Source organism: Salvelinus namaycush, chromosome 34, assembly GCF_016432855.1.
Source record: "Salvelinus namaycush isolate Seneca chromosome 34, SaNama_1.0, whole genome shotgun sequence".
Lineage (NCBI taxonomy): Eukaryota > Metazoa > Chordata > Actinopteri > Salmoniformes > Salmonidae > Salvelinus > Salvelinus namaycush.
Window position 1 is genome coordinate 778545 of NC_052340.1, and position 26432 is coordinate 804976.

A 26432-nucleotide genomic window follows, 5' to 3' on the forward strand; every position below is an offset into this window, starting at 1 on the left:
TCACTAGTGTTGAGTAATGTGCTGTTAAAAGTGGTGTAGGTCTTATTTATTTAAAGGGCATTTTGAAGTTAGAAGCAATAGGATATGAATCATTAGCCTACAACTATTTCAGCATCATTTCGCGCTGCTCTGAGACAAGCATGGGGACAGGTCTTGATAAATCAACAAGATTTGTATTTGGACTGAATCTCCGTTTGGGTATTGGTTAGACTACAATTATGGGGTAGAAATGTTATGCTCTTAGTGTAACCTTTAGTTAAGAACAAATTCTTATTTACAAGGACAGCTTACTCCTTCCTCCCAGTCAGGGAATTGAACCCTGGTCTCTTGCATGCCTGCGCACAACACAGGAATTCTTTAGCTAAATAGCCCAATACTGTGTAGACTACCACCAACCATCAAGTTGTACAGCGACTTATTTTTCGTTCCATCCTAACTGAAACCCAGAGGATTTTTCATTTTTCTTGGAATATCAACAACATAATATTAATGAAATGAATCCCAAACTCTAAAAGTAATTGGAACGGTAGATACAAATTATTTGTGACATTGTGGTTACAATAAAGAATGTAAACAAGATGCTGTGTTTTAATTTACAGTAGTGATGGACAGCTGGTGGCATTTTGAAAACAGGTTTTCGAGCATTTGTAGCCCGTTTATCAGGACAATAGACTCTTTATAGACCGGCTTCTCTATGTGTGAACACCTCCCTAACTGCAACATATTCAATGCTTAAGTACTCTGAAGTGTTACATTTCTCATTCAAAACAGCGATACAGTATTTATTCATCATCTTTATGCTTTCATTAATAAAATAACTTGAAAAAAGACATTCAAAATGCAGATGGTTATTTCAACCACATTTTAGTTGCACTTCCACTGTAACGCTTGTTCTCCTCCTCTTCGTCCGAAGAGGAGGAGTAGGGATCAGACCAACATGCAGCGGGTTTAGAAAACATAATGAATTTATTAAACGACGAAGACGAACACGAAACAACACTTGGAATAATTACAAAATAACAAAACGAACGAAGACAGACCTGAACTAGAGAACTTACAAATAACACGAAGAACGCACGAACAGGTATAGACTACAAACAAAAAACGCTACAGTCCCGTGTGGTACGAACATACATACAGACACGGAAGACAACCACCCACAAACAAACAGTGTGAACACCCTACCTTTATATGGTTCCCAATCAGAGGAAACGTCAAACACCTGTCTCTGATTGAGAACCATATAAGGCTAATTACCAATGACCTAAACATAGAAACACAAAACATAGAATGCCCACCCCAACTCACGCCCTGACCAACTAAACACATACAAAAATAACAGACAACAGGTCAGGAACGTGACATCCACTCTGTTCCACGACCAAGGGTAAAACCTTGCTGAGATGATCAATGTATTTGTTGCATTGTAGTATCATCAAATTCTCTAGTCAAAATGTCTTGATGGCCTCAAAAGTTTGGAGACACCTAATTCCAGGGTTTTTCTTTATTTTTACTAATTTCTACATTGTAGCATAATAGTGAAGACATCACAACTATGAAATAACACATATGGAATCAGTTACAAATTCTTATTTACTAGGACAGCCTACTCCTTCCTCCCCAGCAGGAATTGAACCCCAGTCTCCCACATGCCCACACAACACAGGGATAATTTTGCTAAACAGCCCAGCGCTGTAGCCTACTCATGACCGTCACGTTGTACAGTCGTGGCCAAAAGTTTTGAGAATGGCACAAATATTAATTTTCACAAAGTCTGCTGCCTCAGTTTGTATGATGGCAATTTGCATATACTCCAGAATGTTATGAACAGTGATCAGATGAATTGCAATTAATTGCAGTCCTTCTTTGCCATGCAAATGAACTGAATCCCCCCCAAAAACATTTCCACTGCATTTCAGCCCTGCCACAAAAGGACCAGCTGACATGTCAGTGATTCTCTAGTTAACACAGGTGTGATTGTTGACGAGGAAAAGGCTGGAGATCACTCTGTCATGCTGATTGAGTTTGAATAACAGACTGAATGCTTCAAAACGAGGGTGGTGCTTGGAATCCTTGTTCTTCCTCTGTCAACCATGGTTACCGGCAAGGAAACAAATGCCGTCATCATTGCTTTGCACAAAAAGGGCTTCACAGGCAAGGATATTGCTGCCAGTAAGATTACACCTAAATCAACCATTTATCGGATCATCAAGAACTTCAAGGAGAGTGGTTCAATTGTTGTGAAGAAGGCTTCAGGGCGCCCAAGAAAGTCCAGCAAGCGCCAGGACCGTCTCCTAAAGTTGATTCAGCTGCGGGATCGGGGCACCACCAGTACAGAGCTTGCTCAGAAATGGCAGCAGGCAGATGTGAGTGCATCTGCACGTACAGTGAGGTGAAGACTTTTGGAGGATGGCCTGGTGTCAAGGGCAGCAAAGAAGCCACTTCTCTCCAGGAAAAACATCAGGGACAGACTGATATTCTGCAAAAGGTACAGGGATTGGACTGCTGAGGACTGGGGTCAAGTCATTTTCTCTGATGAATCCCCTTTCCGATTGTTTGGGGCATCCAAATAAAGCTTGTCCGGAGAAGACAAGGTGAGTGCTACCATCAGTCCTGTGTCATGCCAACAGTAAAGCATCCTGAGACCACTCGTGTGGGGTTGCTTCTCAGCCAAGGGAGTGGACTCAGTCACAATTTTGCCTAAGAACACAGCCATGAATAAAGAATGGTACCAACACATCCTCTGAGAGCAACTTCTCCCAACCATCCAGGAACAGTTTGGTGAAGAACAATGCCTTTTCCAGCATGATGGAGCACCTTGCCATAAGGCAAAAGTGATAACTAAGTGGCTCGGGGAACAAAACATCGATATGTTGGGTCCATGGCCAGGAAACTCCCCAGACCTTAATCCCATTGAGAACTTGTGGTCAATTCTCAAGATGCAGGTGGACAAATAAAACCCCACAAATTCTGACAAACTCCATCAGTCAGGATGTGGCCCAGAAGTTAATTGACAGCATGCGGGGGCGGATTGCAGAGGTCTTGAAAAAGAAGGGTCAACACTGCAAATATTGACTCTTTGCATCAACTTCATGTAATTGTCAATAAAAGCCTTTGACACTTATGAAATGCTTGTAATTATACTTCAGTATTCCATAGTAACATCTGACAAAAATATCTAGACACTAAAGCAGCAGACCTTGTGAAAATTAATATTTGTGTCATTCTCAAAACTTTTGGCCACGACTGTACAGCACCATATTTTCCGTTCCATCCTAACGGAAACCCGAGGGCTTTTTGTTTTTTTTGGAGTAGAAACACCATAATATTAATCAAATGAATTAAGCTAAATTTCTTAAAATTAGTCCCATATACTATGTTCTTACAAAAAAAGGTTTTAAATTGTCTTGTACAGCCGCGATTGAAGGCTATCAAATGCTTCTCAAAGATGCCCTCTGGTGGACAAACTAGCACTAACTAGCATTAATGGTAGCAGTGGTTGGCACTTAAATAACGTGCTATAGAATTCTGCATTCCATATAATGTAACTTTTAAAGGACGAACCACTGTAGGCTATGGTGTAATGGAATGTTTTCCCTTGTGTGGTAGGTTTTGTTGGTTTTGACATTCTTATGTAGGTGTCATAATAGCCATAAAATAAGTACCGTGGTAGGTTTTGTTGGTTTTTACACTCTTATGTAGATGTCATAACCAGCCATAAAATAACACAATATATTTCACAACAGGTCTAAATAAATGTGTCATGTCCATGTTATGACCATATTATGAAATGGTCATGACCGTGTTATAACATGTTATGCGTTAGGTGTCAAGTAAAGTCTTACCAGACATTGTTTATGAGACCTGTGTTCATTTTCTCTTAAGGCCTGCTACAAGAAGTTGGTCATTATTAGTGGATGTGCATTGTGCATTGTTCTGGTTAAATTTGTAACAAAAATTGCATTTTCATAACCATACAAGTGTGTTATTACGGCACATGAAAGTTCACAAGTTCGAGAAGAAATGTCTGCCAAAAAAACGCAGTTTGATAAAAAATATTCAAACGGCTCTCCTGGGAAATCGTGACTTACGACATACGCTTAGTTTCCTGAATCGGGTCACAAATAAAGGTTAAATAAGACATTAACAAATATAAAAAATGCTGGGTGTTATCGTTCTGGAAGGCTTATATTTAGCATAGGTATAATTTTACAAGCCCTACCTACATTCATTAGATCATTCCTCACTGTTTGAAATGCAGTGTATTGACCTATAATTGCACAACAAATCTTTTTTCTAGAAAACATTAAAATAAATGTTAGTGTGAATCTATATATATATAGTGAATATATAGTGAACGTTTTTGAAACAATCGAGTTATGATTTTTAGGCCACATCGCCCAGCCCTAGCTTAGAGGTGACTATGGTGTTGAACGCTGATCTTGTCCATGTGGAAGAGAGAAGTGTGGAATGCAATAGAGATTGCGTCATCTGTGGATCTGTTGGGGCGGTATCTGAATTGGAGTGGGTCAAGAGTGTCTGGGATGATCTTGTTGATGTGTACAATGACCAGCCTTTCAAAGCATGGTTACAGATGTGAATTTAGGCAGGTTACCTTTGAGTTCTTAGGAACAGGGACAATGGTGGTCTGTTTGAAACTTGTTGGGATTACAGACTGGGACAAGGACATTTTGAAAATGTCCATGAAGATACTTGCCAGCTGGCACTTATTGATGAAACCCCTGAGTGAATTGGTAAACTCCTCAATGTTATCGGATATTCCAGTCTGTACTAGCGAAGCAGTCTTGTAGCTTAGCGTCCGCATCTTCAGACCACTTCCATATTGACCACTGGTACTTCCTGTTTGAGTTTTTGCTTGTAAACAGGAAACAGGAGGATGGAGGCATGGTTTGATTTGCCAAAGGGATGCAAGGGCCTTGTATGCGTTTCTGTGGGTAAAGTAAAAGTGGTCCAGAGTGTTGGTAAAAGTGGGGTCTCCCCACATTAAAGTCTCTACCCACTAGAAACGTTACCTTTGGGTGAGCATTTTCTCGTTTATTTACGTCACCGTCATTTCCCCAAGCCGCAGTAGCAGCACGTTGGTACCAGCAGTAGCAGTGTGCTGCTGATGTGCTGTATATGTCTATACTCTGAATCTTTCAGGAGAGAAATATAGGATTCTTCTTCATCTCCTCAGCATTGTCTGTATGCAGATGTCATCAATTCCCTCTCTTTCCTATCTCTCTCTGTTCCCCACTCTACACTTGTCATTCCTCTCTTAGGCTTTCACATGTCTTCATACATACTATGGTTGAATATTTTCACGGTATTTTGCTAATCTTCCATCCTGAGAATAAATAACTTTTCTCCCAACCCGGTGTTTCCTGTCAAAACCGGAAGTGTCATTTAGAAGCATATAAAGCACATAAATATGTCTGAATTTCATTTGAGCTGTGATCAGCATTACAATTCAAGCCTGATGCTACCTGAGCTTGATGAGCCATACATTACTGATTTTTTATGAGCTTAAGATTTTTTATGAGCCCAAACCCAAAAAAGCCCAAATGACTGTGCCGTTATCCAACACATGGATAGCACATTACGCACTACAGAAAAACATAAAAGCCCATAGATGTAGTTATGTTGTCTTGGATAAATAAATGAAACAAGCTCTAGTAGGCTAATCTTTTTGAGTGTGAACTATACTACTGTACTGTATTGTATTCTACTGTGTTATATACTGGAATTACACACCTCATTCGAACCATGAAGCTGGGAGAGAACATGCAATGCTGGTGCAGGACATGCGGCCCACAAAGTTGCAATTATATGCTAGCGAATTTGATTTGAATTTTGAAATAAGATACGACCTATTTAAAATTGTTATGTTTAGTAGGCAGACCCATATATACCATTCATAATATTTATCCTAATGTTGTGCGATGTGCGATGTGCGATTTACGCTGCTGCTACTCTCTGTTTATCATATATGCATAGTCACTTTAACTATACATTCATGTGCATACTACCTCAATTGGCCCGACCAACCAGTGCTCCCGCACATTGGCTAACCGGGCTATCTGCATTGTGTCCCGCCACCTGCCACCCACCACCCGCCAACCCCTCTTTTATGCTACTGCTACTCTCTGTTCATCATATATGCATAGTAACTTTAACCATATCTACATGTACATACTACCTCAATCAGCCCGACTAACCAGTGTCTTTTATTTGTATTTATTTTGTTTCACCTTTATTTAACCAGGTAGGCAAGTTGAGAACAAGTTCTCATTTACAATTGCGACCTGGCCAAGATAAAGCAAAGCAGTTCGACACATACAACAACACAGTTACACATGGAGTAAAACAAGCATACAGTCAATAATACAGTAGAAAAATAAGTCTATATACAATGTGAGCAAATGAGGTGAGATAAGGGAGGTAAAGGCAAAAAAAGGTCATGGTGGCGAGGTTAATACAATATAGCAAGTAAAACATTGGAATGGTAGATTTGCAGTGGAAGAATGTGCAAAGTAGAAATATAAATAATGTCTGTATGTAGACTCGCTACTTTTATAGCCTCGCTACTGTTATTTTTCACTGTCTTTTTACTGTTGTTTTTATTTCTTTACTTACCTATTGTTCACCTCATACCTTTTTTGCACTATTGGTTAGAGCCTGTACGTAAGCATTTCACTGTAAGGTCTACACCTGTTGTATTCGGCGCACGTGACAAATAAACGTTGATTATGATTTGATTTGATTTATTACTCTTTCTCTTGCTTCATTCCTTCCTCGCTTTCAACAGTTAACTGAAATTCGTTTCGTTGTCCTTATCGTCAGCATTGTAATGACATGCTTGAATAATATTGGACTAGAATAAGATGCAGGCAGCCTTCACTTCTCTTCACAAAGACTGAATGGTAATGGGTCTGAATAAATACCTGCTCTTTTTTCACTGGACTCCAGGAGCTAAGAAGCCTTTTTTAAGGCGTGAGGCCATGCATAACCCATTATTCATTAGCTAAATATAAGGCTAACACTGCGTAGAATGTATTACCTGAAAGAGTTAGGGTAGGACATCTACATACACATCATTATCAAAAGTATGTGGACACCTGCTTGTCAAACATCTCATTCCAAAATCATGGGCATTAATATGGTGTTGGTCCCCTCTTTGCTGCTATAACAGCCTCCAATCTTCTGGGAAGACTTTCCACTAGATGTTGGAACATTGTTGCGAGAACTTGCTTCCATTCAGCCACAAGAGCATTAGTGAGGTCGGGCACTGATGTTGGGTGATTTGGCCTGGCTCACAGTCGGCATTCCAATTAATCCCAAAGATGTTTGATGGGGTTGTGAGGCCAGGGCTCTGTCTAGGCAAGTCAAGTTCTTCCACACCGATCTCGACACACCATTTCTGTATGGACCTCACTTTGTGCATGGGGGCATTGTCATGCTGAAACAGAAAAGGGCATTTCCCAAGCTTTTGCCACAAAGTTGGAAGAACAGAATTTTCTAGAATGTATGCTAGTATGCAGTAGGGTTATGATTTCCCTTCACTGAAACTAAGGGGCCTAGCTTGAACCATGAAAAACAGCCCCAGATCGTTATTCCCCCTGCACCAGACTGTAGAGTTTGCACTATGTATTGGAGCAGGTAGCATTCTCCTGGCATCTGCCAAACCCAGATTCGTCCGTCGGACTGCCAGATGGTGAACCGTTATTCATCACTCCAGAAAACGCATTTCTACTGCTACAGAGTCCAATGGTGGTGAGCTTTACACCACTCCAGCCGACGCTTGGCATTACGACATGATAATATTAGGCTTGTGTGCGGCTGATAGGCCATGGAAACCCATTTCATGAAGCTCCCGACGAACAGTTCTTATGCTGATGTTGCTTCCAGAGGCAGTTTGGAACTTGGTAGTGAGTGTTGCAACAAAGGACAGACCACTTTTTATGCTCGATGCACTTCAGCCCTCGGTGGTCCCGTCTGTGAGCTTGTCAATGTAAATAGTTAGGGTGGCCATTTTATTAATTGTTCAGCAGTCTTATGGCTTGGGGGTAGAAGCTGTTAAGGAGCCTTTTGGACTTAGACTTGGCGCTCCGATACCACTTGCCATGTGGTAGCAAAGAGAATAGTCTATGACTTGGGTGACTGCAATCTTTGACAATTTTTTGGCCTTCCTTTGAAACTGCCTAGTATATAGGTCCTGGATGGTAGGAAGCTTGGCCCCAGTGATGTACTGGGCAATACGCAATACCCTCTGTGGCGCCTTACGGTCGGACGCCTAGCAGTTGCCATACAGTGGTTCCTCCTTTAAAAGTTGCAGTGTACTGAGGCACAGTTTGCATGGTGCTGCAGAATTCTATGGTACATTATTAAGTGTGAACCCCTGGTACCATTAATGCTAGTTAGTGCTAGTTTGACCACCAGAGGGCATCTTTGAGAAGCATTTGAAAGCAGGCACGCAGGAGACCGGGGTTCAATTCCCCGACTGGGAGGAAGGAGTAGGCTGTCCTTGTAAATAAGAATTTGTTCTTCACTGATTCCCATGTTAATGGGGGCCTGTTCGGACCTCCGTTTTCATGTCGTCCACGATCAGCTCCTTTGTCTTTCTGATATTGAGGGAGAGGTTGTTGTCCTGGCACCACATTGCCAGGTCTCTAAACTCCTTCCTATAGGCTGTCTCATCGTTGTCGGTGATCAGGCCTACCACTGTTGTGTCGTCAGCAAACTTAATGATGGTGTTGGAGTCGTGCTTGGCCACGCAGTCGTAGGTGAACAGGGAGTACAGGAGGGGACTAACCACACACCACTGAGGGGCCCCAGTGTTGAGGATCAGCATGGCAGATGTGTTGTAGCCTATCCTTACCACCTGGGGGCGGCCCGTCAGGAAATCCAGGATCCAGTTGCAGAGGAATGTGTTTAGTTCCAGGGTCCTTAGCTTAGTGATGAGCGTTGTGGGCACTATGGTGTTGAATGCTGAGCTGTTGTCAATGGACAGCATTCTCATATAGGTGTTCCTTTTGTCCAGGTGGAAAAGGGCAGTGTGGAGTGTGATTGACTAGTCTCCCAGTCCCTGCCGCTGAAAAACACCCCAACAGCATGATGCTGCCACCATCATGCTTCACCGTAGGGATGGTGCCGGGTTTCCTCCAGACGTGACGCTTGGTATTCAGGCCAAAGAGGTCAATCTTGGTCTAAGAGTCTTTAGGTGCCTTTTGGCAAACTCCAAGCTGGCTGTCATGTGCCTTTCACTGAGGAGTGGCTTCCGTCTGGCCACTCTACCATAAAGGCCTGATTGGTGGAGTGCTGCAGAGATGGTTGTCCTTCTGAAAGGTTCTCCCATCTCCACAGAGAAACTCTGGAACTCTGTCAGAGTGACTATTGGGTTCTTGGTCACCTCCCTGACCAAGGCTCTCCTCTCCCGATTGCTCAGTTTGACCAGGCATCCAGCTCTAGGAAGAGTCTTGGTACTTCCAAACTTATTGCATTTAAGAATGATGGAGGCCACTGTGTTCTTTGGGATCTTCAATGCTGCAGAAATTAGTTTTTACCCTTCCCCATATCTGTGCCTCGACACGGACAATTCCTTTGACTTCATGGCTTGTTTTTTGTTGTTGTTGCTGTGCTTGTTGAATATCCTTCCGTATCAGAGTGCTGAAAGACTGTTGTCAATTTGTTTACTGTAAAATAGCATTGTATCTGGGCGAACAACATTTTTCTCAAAAGTTTACTAAGGGTTGGTAACAGACTGATTGGTCGGCTATTTGAGCCAGTAAAGGGGGCTTTACTATTCCTAGGTAGTGGAGTGACTTTTGCTTCCTTTCAGGCCTCAGGGCACACACTTTCTAGTAGGCTTAAAATGAAGATAATGGCAAATAGCCCTAGTGGCTTGTCATTGTTGATTGACAATAATATGTTTTTCACCTCTTCCACACTCACTTTACAGAATTCAAAATTACAATGCTTGTCTTTCATAATTTGATCAGATATACTTGGATGTGTAGTTTCAGCGTTTGTTGCTGTAATGTCATGCCTAAGTTTGCTAATCTTGCTAATGAAAAAATCATTAAAGTAGTTGATAATATCAGTTATTTTTGTGATGAATGAGACCTGGTGCTTTCATTTAAGTGCTCCTGAGTGGCGCAACTGTCTAAGGCACTGCATCGCTGTGCTAGAGGCTTCACAACAGACCCTGTTTGATCCCGGGCTGTATCACAACCGGCTGTGATCGGGAGTCCCATAGGGCGGTGCACAATTGTCTTGGTTAGGGTTTGGCCGGTCTAGGCCATCATTGTAAATAAGAATTTGTTCTTAACTGACTTACCTAGTTAAATAAACATTTAAAAAGGTGCTCCAAAATGTTTTACTATTATTTTTCATGTCATGTGTCTTTGTTTCATAGTGTAGTTTATTCTTCTGTTTATTCAGTTTAGTCACATGATTTCTCAATTTGCAGTATGTTTGCCAATCGGTTGTGCAGCCAGACTTATTTGCCATTCCTTTTGCCTCATCCCTCTCAACCATAACATTTTTCAATTTCTCATCAATCCACAGGGATTTAACATTTTTTACAGTCATTTTCTTAATGGAGACATGCTTATTAGTAACTGGGACAAGCAATTTCGTAAATGTGTTTGCTCTTCAATACACACCACGGACCAACAAATATTCTTCACATCAACAACATAGGAATCACTACAAACTTATTGTATGACCTCTTATACACTATGTTATGGCTACTATATTTTGATCACTACATCCGATGGATCTGGATACTGCTTTCAAGCTAATTTCTGAAACATTAATAAACATGTCATCAATGCATGTTGATGATTTAATTCCGTTACTGTTTTTAACTAGCCTGGTAGGCTGATGATAACCTGAAACAGGTTGCAGGCATTGGTTATAGTTTGAAGCATTTTCTTGAGTGGGCAGCCTCATGACAGCCAGTCAATATTTAAAACACCCAGAAAATATACCTCTCTGTTGATATCACATACATTATCAAGCATTTCACACATGTTATCCAGATACTGACTGGTAGCACTTGGTGGTCTATAGCAGTTTCCCACAATAATGGGCTTTAGGTGTGCCATATTGTAACGGCAGTCTAGCTCTTCCTCCTCCTCGGACGAGGAGAGGAGAGAAGGATCGGAGGACCAATGTGCAGCGTGGTAATTTTCCATGAATTTAATAAACACAAAGACAAGATACTGACAAACTAATACAAAACAACAAACGACCGTGAAGCTACAAACGAAAGTGCAATACACAAGCTACTAACGTTAGACATAGACACGATACAAAATAACAAACGAACTAACCGTCACAGTCCTGTGTGGCACAAAAACTGACACAGGAAACAACCACCCACAATCCCCAACACAAAACAAGCCACCTATATATGATTCTCAATCAGGGACAACGATTGACAGCTGTCTCTGATTGAGAACCATATTAGGCTGAACACAGAAACAGACGAACTAGACACACAACATAGAATTCCCACCCAGCTCACGTCCTGACCAACACTAAACAAGCAAAACACATAAGAACTCTGGTCAGGACGTTACAGTACCCCTCCCCCTGAGGTGCGGACTCCGAACGCACCCCTAAAACTCAAGGGGAGGGTCTGGGTGGGCATCAGTCCGCGGTGGCGGCTCCGGCGGTGGACGAGGACGCCACTCCACCACTGTCTTTGTCCCCCTCCTTAGCGTCCTTTGAGTGGCGACCCTCGCCCACGACCTTGGCCTAAGAATCCTCCCCAAGGCCCCCACATGATTTAGGAGGTAGCTCAGGACAGAGAGGTAGCTCAGGACAGAGAGGTAGCTCAGGACAGAGAGGTAGCTCAGGACAGAGAGGTAGCTCAGGACAGAGAGGTAGCTCAGGACAGAGAGGTAGCTCAGGACAGAGGGGCAACTCCGGACAGAGAGGCAGCTCAGGACGAATGGCAGCTCCGGACTGAATGGCAGCTCCGGACTGAATGGCAGCTCCGGACTGGAGGGCAGCTCATGACTGGAGGGCAGCTCATGACTGGAGGGCAGCTCATGACTGGAAGGCAGCTCATGACTGGAGGGCGGCTCATGACTGGAGGGCGGCTCATGACTGAAGGGCGGCTCTGGCAGCTCCTGACTGGCTGGCGGCTCTGGCAGCTCCTGACTGGCTGGCGGCTCTGGCAGCTCCTGACTGGCTGGCGGCTCTGGCAGCTCCTGACTGGCTGGCGGCTCTGGCAGCTCCTGACTGACGGACGGCTCTAGCGGCTCCTGACTGACGGGCGGCTCTAATGGCTCGTGGCAGACGGACGGCTCAGATGGCGCTGGGCAGACGGATGGCTCAGACGGCGCTGGGCAGACGGATGGCTCAGACGGCGCTGGGCAGACGGATGGCTCAGACGGCGCTGGGCAGACGGATGGCTCAGACGGCGCTGGGCAGACGGATGGCTCAGATGGCGCTGGGCAGACGGATGGCTCAGACGGCGCTGGGCAGACGGATGGCTCAGACGGCGCTGGGCAGACGGATGGCTCAGACGGCGCTGGGCAGACAGATGGCTCAGACGGCGCTGGGCAGACAGATGGCTCAGACGGCGCTGGGCAGACAGATGGCTCAGACGGCGCTGGGCAGACAGATGGCTCAGACGGCGCTGGGCAGACAGATGGCTCAGACGGCGCTGGGCAGACAGATGGCTCAGACGGCGCTGGGCAGACGAGCAGTGCAGGCGGCGTTGAGCAGACGAGCAGTGCAGGCGGCGTTGGGCAGACGGCCGACTCTGACCTGCTGAGGCGCACAGTAGGCCTGGTGCGTGGTGCCGGAACTGGTGGTACCGGACTGGAGACACGCACCTCAAGGCTAGTGCGGGGAGCAGGAACAGGGCACACTGGTTTCTCAAAGCGCACTATAGGCCTGGTGCGTGGTGCCGGAACTGGTGGTACCGGACTGAGGGCACGCACCTCAAGGCTAGTGCGGGGAGAAGGAACAGTGCATACAGGGCTCTGGAGACGCACAGGAGGCTTGATGCGTGGTGCCGGAACTGGAGGCACTGGGCTGGAGACACGCACCACAGGGAGAGTGCGTGGAGGAGGAACAGGGCTCTGGAGACGCACTAGAAGCCTGGTGCGTGGTGTAGGCACTGGTGGTACTGGGCTGGGGCAGGAAAGTGGCGCCGGATATACCGGACCGTGCAGGCGTACTGGCTCCCTTGAGCACCGAGCCTGCCCAACCTTACCTGGTTGAATGCTCCCCGTAGCCCGTCCAGTGCGGGGAGGTGGAATAACCCGCACTGGGCTGTGTTGGCGAACCGGGGACACCATACGTAAGGCTGGTGCCATGTACACCGGCCCGAGGAGACGTACTGGAGGCCAGATATGTTGAGCCGGCTTCATGGCACTTGGCTCAATGCTCAATCTAGCCCGCCCAGTGCGGGGAGGTGGAATAACCCGCACCGGGCTATGCACACGTACAGGAGACACCGTGCGCTCTTCCGCATAACACGGTGTCTGCCCGTACTCCCGCTCTCCACGGTAAGCATGGGAAGTGGGCGCAGGTCTCCTACCTGACTTCGCCACACTACCCTTTAGCCCCCCCCCCCCCCCCCCCCCCAAGAAATTTTTGGGATTTCCTCTCGGGTTTCCAGCCTCGCTTACGTGCTGCCTCCTCATACCACCGCTCCTGGGCTTTAGCTGCCTCCATCTCTTCCCGAGAGCGGCGATATTCTCCAATGTGAGCCCAGTGTCCTTTACCCTCCAGAATTTCCTCCCATGTCCAGGATTCCTGTGTAGTGGGCCGCTGCTGCTCGTACTCACGCTGCTTGGTCCGAGTTAGGTGGGTGGTTCTGTAACGGCAGTCTAGCTCTTCCTCCTCCTCGGACGAGGAGAGGAGAGAAGGATCGGAGGACCAATGTGCAGCGTGGTAATTTTCCATGAATTTAATAAACACAAAGACAAGATACTGACAAACTAATACAAAACAACAAACGACCGTGAAGCTACAAACGAAAGTGCAATACACAAGCTACTAACGTTAGACATAGACACGATACAAAATAACAAACGAACTAACCGTCACAGTCCTGTGTGGCACAAACACTGACACAGGAAACAACCACCCACAATCCCCAACACAAAACAAGCCACCTATATATGATTCTCAATCAGGGACAACGATTGACAGCTGTCTCTGATTGAGAACCATATTAGGCTGAACACAGAAACAGACGAACTAGACACACAACATAGAATTCCCACCCAGCTCACGTCCTGACCAACACTAAACAAGCAAAACACATAAGAACTCTGGTCAGGACGTTACACATATGAACCTGTAGCCATATTACTTCAACAGTATTTAACATGAGATCCTCTCTAAGCTTTACAGGATTCTGGTTCTGAATGCAAACATCAACACATCCACCATTGGCATTTCTGTATTTTCTGTAAATGTTATAACCTTGTATTGCTACCACTGTATCATCAAAGTGATTACTAAGTGAGTTTCAGAGAATATGAATGTAATCTGTTACTAGCAAGTTATTAATTTCATGAAACTTGTTTCTTCAGCTACATATGTTTAACATGGGCTATTTTGAGCACTTTTCTGGGATTCTTGCTTGTTTTCATTGCTTTACTGTGAAGCTTAGCAGAAGTAGACATGCTCATGTTATTTATGTTAGTGCAGGGTGAGCTGCACACAGTGGACTTCCTACCAGGGCACACCGCCTCAGTCCTAACAGCATACATCTGGTTCATGGGCACATGATTGCTGCATACAATATATGTAGGATCAGCAGAGGAATTCAGGGCAGTTACCAACACCCCTGGTTTAATGTACATTTGCTGAAGAATTATGACAACTCAGCAACACAATGGTAGGGATTAACTGAGCTGGGCTTGGGTCATTGATAAGTCATTGTCTCAGCACAGCCATATAATCCTGTGAAAGGATCCAGGAACCCAAATGATTTGGGTGGATTCCATCCTCCTTATTAAATGGGTTTTGTTTCCAAAAGGTATCGAAATTGTCAACAAAAGTTATACACATTGAGCAGCAATAATCACGTAGCCAGTTGTGAAGAGAAAGAATCCTGCTAAAACATTGCATGCCACAATTCAGAGAGGGCACAGTGTCGGATATGATGTGTCTTTTATCAGTGTATAGCAGAGAGTCAATCAACTCTTTAAAATCCAGTTTCAACTGTTCAGAGCTGCCCTTCATAATGTCAATTAAACCCACATGGACCGCAATAGAATCGATTTCTATCTACTAACGTTGTACATTCGGGAGCAGCTTATTTATGTCATTGACTCGATATAGTTTATGCACCAGGAACAGTCACATTTCTTACCATGGAGCTGCCCAAAATCACTCCTGGCGAGAAGGACGAGGAAATCCGCCCACTCCCATGCTTCACAGGATTCGGAGAACCCTTTAAGAATGTGTGAGTGGCAGGATAACTTGAGCCCGTAGCTCCTAGTGCCTGGTGCAGGCATCCGACAGATGGAGAAGCCATCGATCCAGAGTGGGGCTCAAGTTAGGGGAAGGAGTAGGAGTAGGCACAGTGGCCGCAGACACAGGTACCTCCAGCGACAAATGTGCAGGAAGATCAGGGTCCAGGGTTGTGAAACTATTCGTTGTTTCAATCCGTTCTGGGCCTCTCGTTGGGAGTGTAGACTGCTTTGCGGGAGGCCGCTGTGTTCGGCTTCTACAACTTGTGACATGCGACCATCGTCGATTGCTATGCTCCTCTTGCTGTGCTCCTTCGACTCCGCAATCAGATGGGGGATGAGAGGCAGGAGATGCAAACGAACTCCGGGCAACACCGGCCTAGAAAAGGTAAACATTCCACTCTGTGCTTTCCAAAGTTTCTTACCTAGACTGTTGACCTGCGTGCTCAAGGAAGCAACCTCAAGCCCACACACCTGTCTATATAAGGTTGACAGTGCATGTCACGGACATGAGTTGACAGTGCATGTCACAATAAAAACCAAGTCATGAGGTCCAAGGAATTGCTCGTAGAGCTCCGAGACAGGATTGTGTCGAGGCACAAGCGTCACGTCTGGAGGAAACCTAGCACCATCTCTACATTAATGCATGGTGGTGGCAGCATCATGCTGTGGGAATATTTTGAGTGACAGGGACTGGGAGACTAGACAGGATCTAGGGAAGATGAACGGAGCAAAGTACAGAGAGATCCTTGATGAAAACCTGCTCCAGAGCACTCAGGATCTCAGACTGGGGCGAAGGTTCACCTTTCAACAGGACAATGACCCCAAGCACACAGCTAAGACAATGCAGGAGTGGCTTCTGGACAAGTCTCTGAGTGTCATTGAGTGGACCAGCCAGAACTTGAGATGATCTGTAGAGAAGAATGGGACAGACTCCCCAAACACAGGTGTGCCAAGCTTGTAGCGTCATTCCCAAGAAGACTCAAGGATGTAATTGCTGCCAAAGGTGCTTCAACAAATTACTGAGTAGTGTCTGAATACTTATGTAAATGTATTATTTCATTTTTTAAAATGTTTTTTTTGCAAAAATGTCTAAAAACGTGTTTTTGCTTTGTCATTATGGAGTATTATTGTGTGTAGCTTGATGAGGGCGAAAAAACATTTTAATACATTTTAGAATAAGGCTGTAACGTGACAAAATGTCAAAAAAGTCAAGGGGTCTGAGTACTTTGCACTGTAGTTCCGTATTTCAAAATGTTCAGTGGTGATAAATACAAACAATTTAACTGTTCTTTAGTTCCAAAAGCCTGTGGTATTTTCTTTCCAAAATTTGTCATTCTTCCAAAGAGAATCTCTGCTGCTATTACATTCAATGGAGGATATGGTTGATGGTAACTTCCTGTTGGTGTGGGCTTTTCGGATTCTTCTCTGGGGTTTAAGAGGTGCCACCACCTACTGTACGTAGTGTGCATTTCTCTAGTATTGACAGTGTTGTAGTGAGAGTATGAATCATAGACTGTAGCATATATCAAGACTTAATAAGGCAAAAAATATATATTGTCTTTCAAATGAACCCATGGCTAGATTGCTTGATGAGGTTTTACAGTGGTCCTCTGAGTGGGGGCTTCCTGCCAGAGATGCAAATAACATCTTAAATGGCAAACTCTGCTCGCCCTCTAGTGGTAGGAATTTAAAGCCTTGGGTATAGGGAAATGGCAAATATCAAGCCAGAGGCCTTTTTTTGCGTACTGGGTAGTGAAGTGTTTCAATATGATAGGTTTGTTTGCTTTTGAGATTGTGCGTAGTAGGAACAGTGTGTGCACAGGAAAAAGCCTATGAAATAGGAGGCCATCAATGGTCTATTGTTTGGGTGCTATTATTTCCTACAATTGACAAGAACTTTTGAACATCATCTTGGCAATTACTTACCCCAATTCTGGCTTCAACTTCGACTCATCTGCCCTGGGCTCTCTCTGTAATTCCAACCCAATTTTTGGGCTACCAAGAATAAACTCCGGCGTTACAGAGGCAAGAGGGTGGATCCTAGTGAGATGAAGGCAAATGGTAAACCGGCCACCTCTTCCCTCCATTCTACTCGCCAGTCACTTGATAATTATCTGGATGACTTCCAATCGGGGATTTACCACCACTCTCGAAACTGCAATATTCTTTGCTTTTCTGAAACATGGCTCTCCAACTTGATGGATTCTCCATTCACCGGGCGGACAGGACAGTGGAGTCTGGGAAATCGAGGGGGGAGGTTTGCCTCTTCATCAAAACCAACTGGTGTGCTTACTCCAGCGCGGTGGAAGTGTTCACCTGTCTTGGAATGCCTGATGGTCAAACGCTGACCCTTCTACCTCCCGAGGGAGTTTGCGTCTGTTATCATGACTGCTGTATACATTCCGCCTCAGGACCAACAAAAATAACAAGCGAACTGTACAAGGCTATAAACAAGCAATAAAACCTGTATCCAGAGGCTGCTTTTCTGGTTGCCACCGATTTTAATTCTGCGTCACTAAGACACGTGATGTCCAACTTCCATCAACACATCTCCAACGGCACTAGGGACGATAAAGTCTTAGACCACTGCTATTCTACCTACAAGCAAGAATACAAGGCCCTCCCTCGTCCGCTATTCGGAACATCCGATCATGACTCTACTCCTGCTTCCTGTTTACATACAGAAATTCAAACAGGGAGTACGCGTGACTCGCTCCGTTGAGAAATGGCTACCAGAATTAGAGATTATGCTACAGGACTGCTTTGCACTGCTTTGCTAGCACTGATAGGAATATGTTTTGAGACTTCCCCGATAGCATTGATGAGCTAACCACCTCTGTCACCGGCTTCATTAGAAAGTGCATTGACTACATTTTCCCCACAGTGAGGGTTCCCTGCTTCCCCAATCAAAAGCCCTGGAATAACACAGAGGTTGAGAACAGGGCTACCACACACAGAACTATCGTAGACAACCCTGAGACTATGCCGACAGGAATAAGTACAAGTCCCACAATGACCAGTTGGCAGGCATATTCACAATCATTTTCAACCTTTCCTAGTACCAGTCTGTAATCCCCACATGTTTTAAGATGATCACGCTCATTCCTGTCCCCAAGAACTCTAATGCTTCATGCCACAATGACTACCGCCCTGTAGCACCCACTTCTGTATTCATAAAGTGCTTTGAGAGGCTATTTATGGCACACATTAACTCCACAATCCCAGATACCCTCGACCCACTCCAATTTGCATACAGCCCCAACAGATCCATAAATTATGCAATCTCAACGTAACACTGGCTTTGAGTAAGGCCAATGTGTCTATGTATGCGGGTGACTCAACACTATACACGCCAGCTACTACAGCGACTGAAACGACTGCAACACTTAACAAAGAGCTGCAGTTAGTTTCGGAATGGGTAGCAAGGAATAAGTTAGTCCTAAATATTTCCAAAACCTAAAGCATTGTATTTGGGACAAATCATTCACTAAACCCTAAACCTCAACTACATCTCGTAATGAATAATGTGGAATTTGCGCAAATTGAGGTGACTAAACTGCTTGGAGTAACCCTGGATTGTAAACTGTCATGGTGAAAACATATTGATACAACAGTAGCCAAGATGGGGAGAAGTCTGTCCATAAAAAAGTGCTGCTCTGCCTTCTTAACAACACTATCAACAAGGCAGGTCCTACAGGCCCTGGTTTTGTCGCACCTGGACTACTGTTCAGTCATGTGGTAAGGTGCCACAAAGAGGGACTTAGGAAAATTGCAGTTGGCTCAGAACAGGGCAGCACGGCTGGCACTTAAAAGTACACGGAGAGCTAACATTAATGAGATGCATGTCAATCTCTCATGGCTCAAAGTGAAAGAGTGATTGACTGAGCCAACTCCTCGTGTTTACCATGGGGAGCTTGTAACTGGTCAGGCACCGTGTTATGCAGAGATGCACACGGTGTCTCCAGTTCGCATTCATAGCCCGGTGCGCTCTATTCCAGCTCCTCGCATTTGCCGGGCTAAAATGGGCATCCAGCCAGGACGGATGGTGCCGGCTCAGCGCTCCTGGTCTCCAGTACACCTCCTTGGGCCAGGATATCCTGCGCCGGCTCTGCGTACTGTGTCTCCGGTGCGTCTGCACAGCCCAGTGCGTCCTGTGTTAGCGCTCCGCACTTGCCGGGCTCAAGTGAGCATCCAGTGTTCTTTCTTTAATAAAAAAGAATGTACGCATACCACGCTGCACCTTGGTCCGATCTTTATGACAAACGTGACAAGTGAAGACATCAAAACTATGAAATAACACATATGGAATCATGTAGTAACCAAAAAAGTGTTAAATAAATCAAAATATATTTTATATTAGAGATTCTTCAAAGTAGCCACCCTTTGCCTTGATGACAGCTTTGCAAACTCTGGGTATTCTCTCAACCAGCTTTATGAGGTAGTCATCTGGAAAGCATTTCAATTAAAAGGTGTGCCTTGTTCAAAGTTAATTTGTGGAATTTCTTAATGCTTTTGAGCCAATCAAAAGCATTACCTTGTTGTGACAAGGTAGGGGTGGTATACAGAAGGTAGCCATATTTGGTAAAAGACCAAGCCCATATTGTGGCAAGAACAGCTCAAATAAGCAAAGAGAAACGATAGTCCATCATTACTTTAAGACATAAAGGTCAGTCTATTCAGAATATTTCAAGAACTTTGAAAGTTTCTTCAAATGCAGTCGCAAAAACCATCAAGCGCTATGATGCAACTGGCTTTCATGAGGACCACCACAGGAAAGGAAGACCCAGAGTTACCTCTGCTGCGGAGGATAAGTTCATTAAAGTTACCAGCCTCATAAATTGCAGCCCAAATAAATGCTTCACACAAGTAACAGACACATCTCAACATCAACAGTTCAGAGGAGACTGTGTGAATCAGGCCTTCATTGTCCAATTTCTGCAAAGAAACCAGTACTAAACGGCACCAATGAGAAGAAAATACTTGCTTGGGCCAAGAAACGGACATTAAACGGACAAGAAATGGACATTAAACCAGTGGAAATCTGTCCTTTGGTCTGATGAGTCCAAATGTACGATTTTTGGTTCCAACCGCCATGTCTTTGTGAGACGCCTAGTAGGTGAAGCATGGAGGAGGAGGTGTAATGGTGTGGGAGTGCTTCGCTGGTGACATTGTCAGTGATTTATTTAGAATTCAAGTCACTTTTAAACATTATGGCTACCACAGCATTCTGCAGCGATGCACCATCCCATCTGGTTTGCGCTTAGTGGGACTACCATTTGTTTTTCAACACGACAATGACCCAAAGCACATCTCCAGGCTGTGTAAGGGCTATTTGACCAAGAAGGCGTGTGATGGAGTGCTGCATCAGATGACCTGACCTCCACAATCACCCGACCTCAACCCAATTGAGATGGTTTGGGATGAGATGGACGGGGAGTGAAGGAAAAGCATCCAACAAGTGCTCAGCATATGTGGGAACTCCTTCAAGACTGTCTGAGAAAATGCCAAGAGTGTGCAAAGCTGTCATCAAGGCATTGAAGAATCTAAAATGTAAAATATATTTGGATTTGTTTAACACTTTTTTTGGTTACTACATTCCATAAGTGCTATTTTATAGTTTTGATGTCTTCACTATTATTCTATAATGTAGAAAGTAGCAAAAATAAAGAAAAAACATTGAATGAGAAGGTGTGTCCAAACTTTTGACTGGTATTATACATGTTGTCGCTATTATTAGGCTAACAGAAGAACACATATCTTTGGACAGATCCAGGGAGGCCCGCCACGAGTCCCAGGGATTGCTGGTGGTCATAGGGACAAAGAAAGTACCTTCCTGCCGCTGGCAAGTTGAAATTAAATAGAATGGATAGTTCATGAATAATTTAATAGCCTAGGCAACTTATTGGAAATGTCAGAATAATTGGGATACCAATAGTTACTGTAGGCCATATGCATTTAATTTTAATTTCAAAGTTCCAATTAGTTGTTTACTCACATAAATCCTGCATATTATTGTTAAGAAAAAGGATCACTTCCACGGTGGAGGGTTCAGGCATGGTTCTCCTTTTGCCTATGGTCCAGCTTGCCACGTCGGATACTCATTCACTGCTGCTGCTGGCCTGGGACGCAAATCACACTTCTCGCCAACTTGGCTAGCCGTGGATATACTGTGCTCTTTTGGACTTCCCCCAGCCAAACATATCTCTTTTGTCTGCCATCACAGGCCTCTGTTGTGTATCTTGTCACGTCGTCATCATCTTCTTTTTTCCCACTCTGAAAAGTCCAACTCTCTTCTCTTGGCGGGTTGTGGCACAGACGCTTCGTATTCTGTAGGCTCCTCTGATGGTGGCACGACCATGGATTGTAAAAGTTTGCGCACATGGTCAAAGACATCTTGCCTGTCTTGGGCGGGCAGCATCCTCAACTGGTTGAACTTGGGCCAGAGGAATGTTGCCACCTTGTGTGGGTCTTCGATGTTCACCTTCCTCTCCAATCAACCGCTGTGACGCTGTCGAATCAAGTGCGTGGGGTTGACAGGGATACCTTAGTCTCTCTAACCCGAGACAAACCAGGTTAATTATGAGGAAGATACTTTTCCAGTTCCTTCTGTGTGTCAGAAAATGGCTTTAGGAACTCCAGGGGATACTGCAGGTAATTATTTTGCCTCTCTCTGAGGGCCTCTTTCTGCGGGCCTCCAGCTTCGCGTGCACTTCATTGTACATGTCCTGAACAGAGTTGAGGGTCGGGTACACCGTACTAAACCTTGTGTCTCCCATCTGCAGCAGGATCTTTGAGAGTTGCGCAGCCAGCCCAGACTGCTTGACATAGCTGTAGAGAGTATAATAAGCACATCATAAACTTTCAAACCCGTTACATGGCAAATAAGATGCCCATGGAAAGCTATATGAATGCATTAGGTCTACATTGTTATTATTATTATATTGGCTATATTCATTATATTCCTAAATGCATTGTTGCTAAAGGTATTACATGTTTATATAAAGCAAAATAATTAGGATAACATACTGCATTGTATTTATTTTGCTTATATCATCATGTCATAAGTAGCCTACCTGACAAGGGACTTTACTGCGGTGAGCGTTTCAGCAACGTCAGGTGCATCGATGGCCAGTGCTGCTCCCTCAAGGCCATGTCACAGCACCGCATATAGAACTTGGTTCCCGGCAGTCCAGTCTCTGATATGGCCGAAGGGCTAGAACGATGTTGGAGCCCTGGTCAGTTACCCAAACAATTTTGCTTAAAATGACGTAGCGTTGAGGCCAAATTTGGTCACTAGCAGCTTCACTATTTCCCCCGGTTTTGGCATCTTCTGCTGGAAACTGTGCTGTGGGTCAGGTTGGAAATCTGGAAATCGGCAGTAGTATAACGGCATGTTATCGTCAGATAACTAAGCTGCCGATAGTCATCAGTCCGTATGTCAGGATGTTTCAACTTCTCTGTCAGGGTTTCTCTCTTTTCGTCTGCCAGGCTCAGACATCTGGCGGAGACAGTCTGGTGGAGGGGCAGAACAGAGGTAGCATGCACCTCCCCGTAAGTAGCCAGCACATCAATAAGCTTTTGGGCGAGCTCGTCAAAGCCTGCCCCTTCTACAGTACAGGGCCAAACATCCTTACAGCAAAAACTGACGGATTTGTCAGGTACCGACTGCTTTACTTTAAGTGGCGCAGTTACGTTTTTGTTTACAAATGCAGACATAGAGGTTTGGACTGGGGAAGAGGCCGTCGCACCAGGGCACCTGTTAAAATGGCACTACAGAGAAGACGTACCAGTTGTCTTGCTGTCATACTTTAAAAATGCCCCGCAAGCTTTGCATTTTTCATTGCCAGAGGATTCGCCAGTGGTTGAACAACCAGGTCAAATGTTTTCCAGAGATCAGACTTCCCCTTTCCCTCCTGAGCAACCAATATACATTCGCCTGTGGCAAGACCCTTCTTCACATCCATTTTGCTGTGTTATAACAGTTTTCTGAGGTTATAACCAATTTATTAATGCAATTATGGTTGGCTGTCCTATGGTCCGGCCCTACCTTATCGGTCATGCCCTACTACATGCAAGTGCCACATGAATAGAGCATGGTAACGGTTGAAGGGAAATGGTTTTGCTGTCGAAACAAATGAGGGATTTCATTAATAACAGAACTTTTCAGTAAGAGAAACAACAAGTAAAAAAATGAATAAAATGACTGTAATTGGGTATAGCGTCAGCAACATGGACAACGGGATACACACTGTTGCTGGCTGCACTGCCTGTCCTGCTCATTGACAGAGAGGAGGAGAGAGACAAGGTGCTGCATTTATTTTATTTTATGTACACAGCCAGACAAGCCCGAGCTGGAATTTGAGGCCCGGCTTGGAATGACAACTCTACCCCTAACCTTGAGCCTAATGCTAACCCTAACTCTGAAGAAACAAGTACCCATGTACTTGCAAGTGGGGGAACAAAATACAGTGTGGCAGTCCCCTGCACCTCTCCATGTATATGTATGTTTATGTATCTGTGTCTTTCAGAAGGGTAAAAAAGCGTAAGTCAAATTTGGCTGGACCAATAAAGTGATCTTAAACTTAAACAATTCTGCCACTATTGTCCTTTGTATCATGGCCATCTGCTGATGACCTGTTTTAACGCTGCTGTCTGTCTGTCCCCCGTGCAGGGTCCAAGTCGCGACCGTTCAGTGAGGAGTACAAGCGGATCCCTCCTCCCAAGCCAAAGAGGAACCCTAACACGCAGCTGAGTACCTCCTTTGATGAGTCCTACATCCAGAATCATGGCAACAGGAAGGAAGGAAGGAGGGAAAAGTCCTCATCGCAGAGCCAGAGCCCGAGCCCAGCCCCAGACACGGAGGATGAGGACGAGCCTGTCTACATCGAGATGGTGGGTAACATTCATAGGGACCTGAAGCAACGCCTCCTGGAGGACGAGGACCAGAGTGAGTCGGTCTATGAGGAAATGAAATACCCCATGTTCGACGACATGCTCCAGGACGCTAAGTGGGAACAGGACATGGAGCAGGGTCGTTCCTCCTCCTCCCACACCACCCCCCGGGGGTCCCTCTGTGACATCCCCGCCCCCTTCCCCAACTTGCTCACCCACCGGCCGCCCTTGCTGGTCTTTCCGCCAGCGCCTGCCCAGTGCTCGCCTAACTCGGATGAGTCACCCCTCACACCGCTGGACGTCACAAAGCTGCCCATGCTGGAGAATGTTGCCACTGGGTACACCAACAAGCCCGGGGGGGGTGCCTCACCCACGACCTCTGAGGCTCCTCCCCCCTCCTCCTCCCCCCACCACCGCAAGGGGGAGAGAGAGAGAGACAGGAAACGAGAACGGGAGAAGGATAGAGAGCGGGTAGAGCGGGATCACCAATTCACCCACACTATCACTGCGTCTGGTCGCTCCTCTGCCCCTCCCATGCCCTCCACTCTCTACAAGGCATCGGCGTCGGCCCATGGGTATCCCAGAAGCCATTCCGCATGTCCCTCACCTGTAAGCATGGGCCGCTCGATCACACCGCTCAGCCTCAAGCGCCCACCACCTTATGACGCCCTGAAGCTAGGCGGCAGCATGCCTCGATCCACCTCCGTTGCGCATGCCGCCAAGAGCTCGGTTGGTAAGGAAGGGGGAGGCAAACTGAGTAACTCTTCTTCGGCCCACAGCTCCATGCAGAATGTGTCGCGTTCCCGCACCTCTACAAGCCCTCTGGATGAACTCACCAACCTGTTTACCGGTGGACGGAATATGCTAAAGAAGGGATCGGGAGGGAGGAAGGTCAAGGAGTCCGCTGAATGTGAGTGCCTATGATTAGGTATTGGCACATACAGTATTTTGTGCATGAGGGTTAAATTGTCTCAAACTATCTATGTAAATTCAAAGGGTGACTGCTAAAAAGTTGCTAAAAGGTATTGAATAAATTCACACATGGATTATACCTGTCAATCTGTCTCCTGACCAGAGACCATGAGAGACACATAGAGAGAGACAGGCCATGTCAGAGAGAAAAAAGAGTGAGAGAGAGAGGCAGTGTCAGAGGGAGAAATATAGAGAAACAGTGTTGGGAATAGAGGAAAATACACAAAGAGATAGTGTCAGTGTCAGAGGGGTTTTCAAGACGTTCAAACATTCATAGATGACCAGCAGGGTCAAATAATAATCACAGTGATTGTAGAGGGTACAACAGATCAGCACCTCAGGAGTAAATGGCTTTTCATAGCCGAGCATTGAGAGGTTGAGACAGCAGGTGTGGTAGAGATAGAGAGGGAGGGAGGGAGGGAGGGAGGGAGGGAGGGAGGGAGGGAGGGAGGGAGGGAGGGAGGGAGGGAGGGAGGGAGGGAGGGTCGGTCGAAAAAACAGCGCGTCTGGGACAAGATAGCATGTCTGGTGAACAGGTCAGGGTTCCATAGCCACAGGCAAAACAGCAGAAACTGGATCAGCAGCATGGCCAGGTGGACTGGGGACAGCCAGGAGACATCAGGCCAGGTAAACCTGAGGCAGTCCTGAGGCATGGTCCTGTAGAGATGAGTCAGAACAAGCCAGAACTGTGCGATATAGTAGGGAGTTGTGGTTTCCAACAGACCAATATTCTACATAGATTAGTGCAGAGCACGTGGCAATAAACTACAATGGCCATAATGCATTGCTCACCCGCTTTGGTGTGTCAGGTAGCCTAGTGGTTAGAGCATTGGGCCAGTAACCAAAAGGTTGCTGGATTGAATCCCAGAGCTGACAGGGTAACAATATGTCACTCTGCACCTGAGCAAGGCAGTTAACCCACTGTTCTCCGGGTGCCGAAGACTTGGATGTTGATTATGGCAGTCCCCCGCACCTCTCATTCAGAAGGGTTTGGTTAAATGCGGAAGACACATTTCATTTGAAGGTTTTCAGTTGTACAACTGACTAGGTATCCCCCTTTCCTTTCCTTACTTGTCAGGGAGAGAAGAGAGAATGCACTAGAGGGAAAGAAAGCAG

General features: G+C 45.5%; 1 protein-coding gene across 1 annotated transcript in view; it reads left to right on the top strand.

The window, feature by feature from the left end:
- Window positions 1–26432, top strand: part of nyap2a (neuronal tyrosine-phosphorylated phosphoinositide-3-kinase adaptor 2a) — a 98330-nt gene that overhangs the window by 37920 nt on the left and 33978 nt on the right. Inside the window, exons 4-5 of the mRNA XM_038974430.1 lie at window positions 21103–21140; window positions 24132–25254. Coding sequence (XP_038830358.1) covers window positions 21103–21140; window positions 24132–25254 — 1161 coding nt within the window. The remainder of the gene's footprint in view (window positions 1–21102; window positions 21141–24131; window positions 25255–26432) is intronic.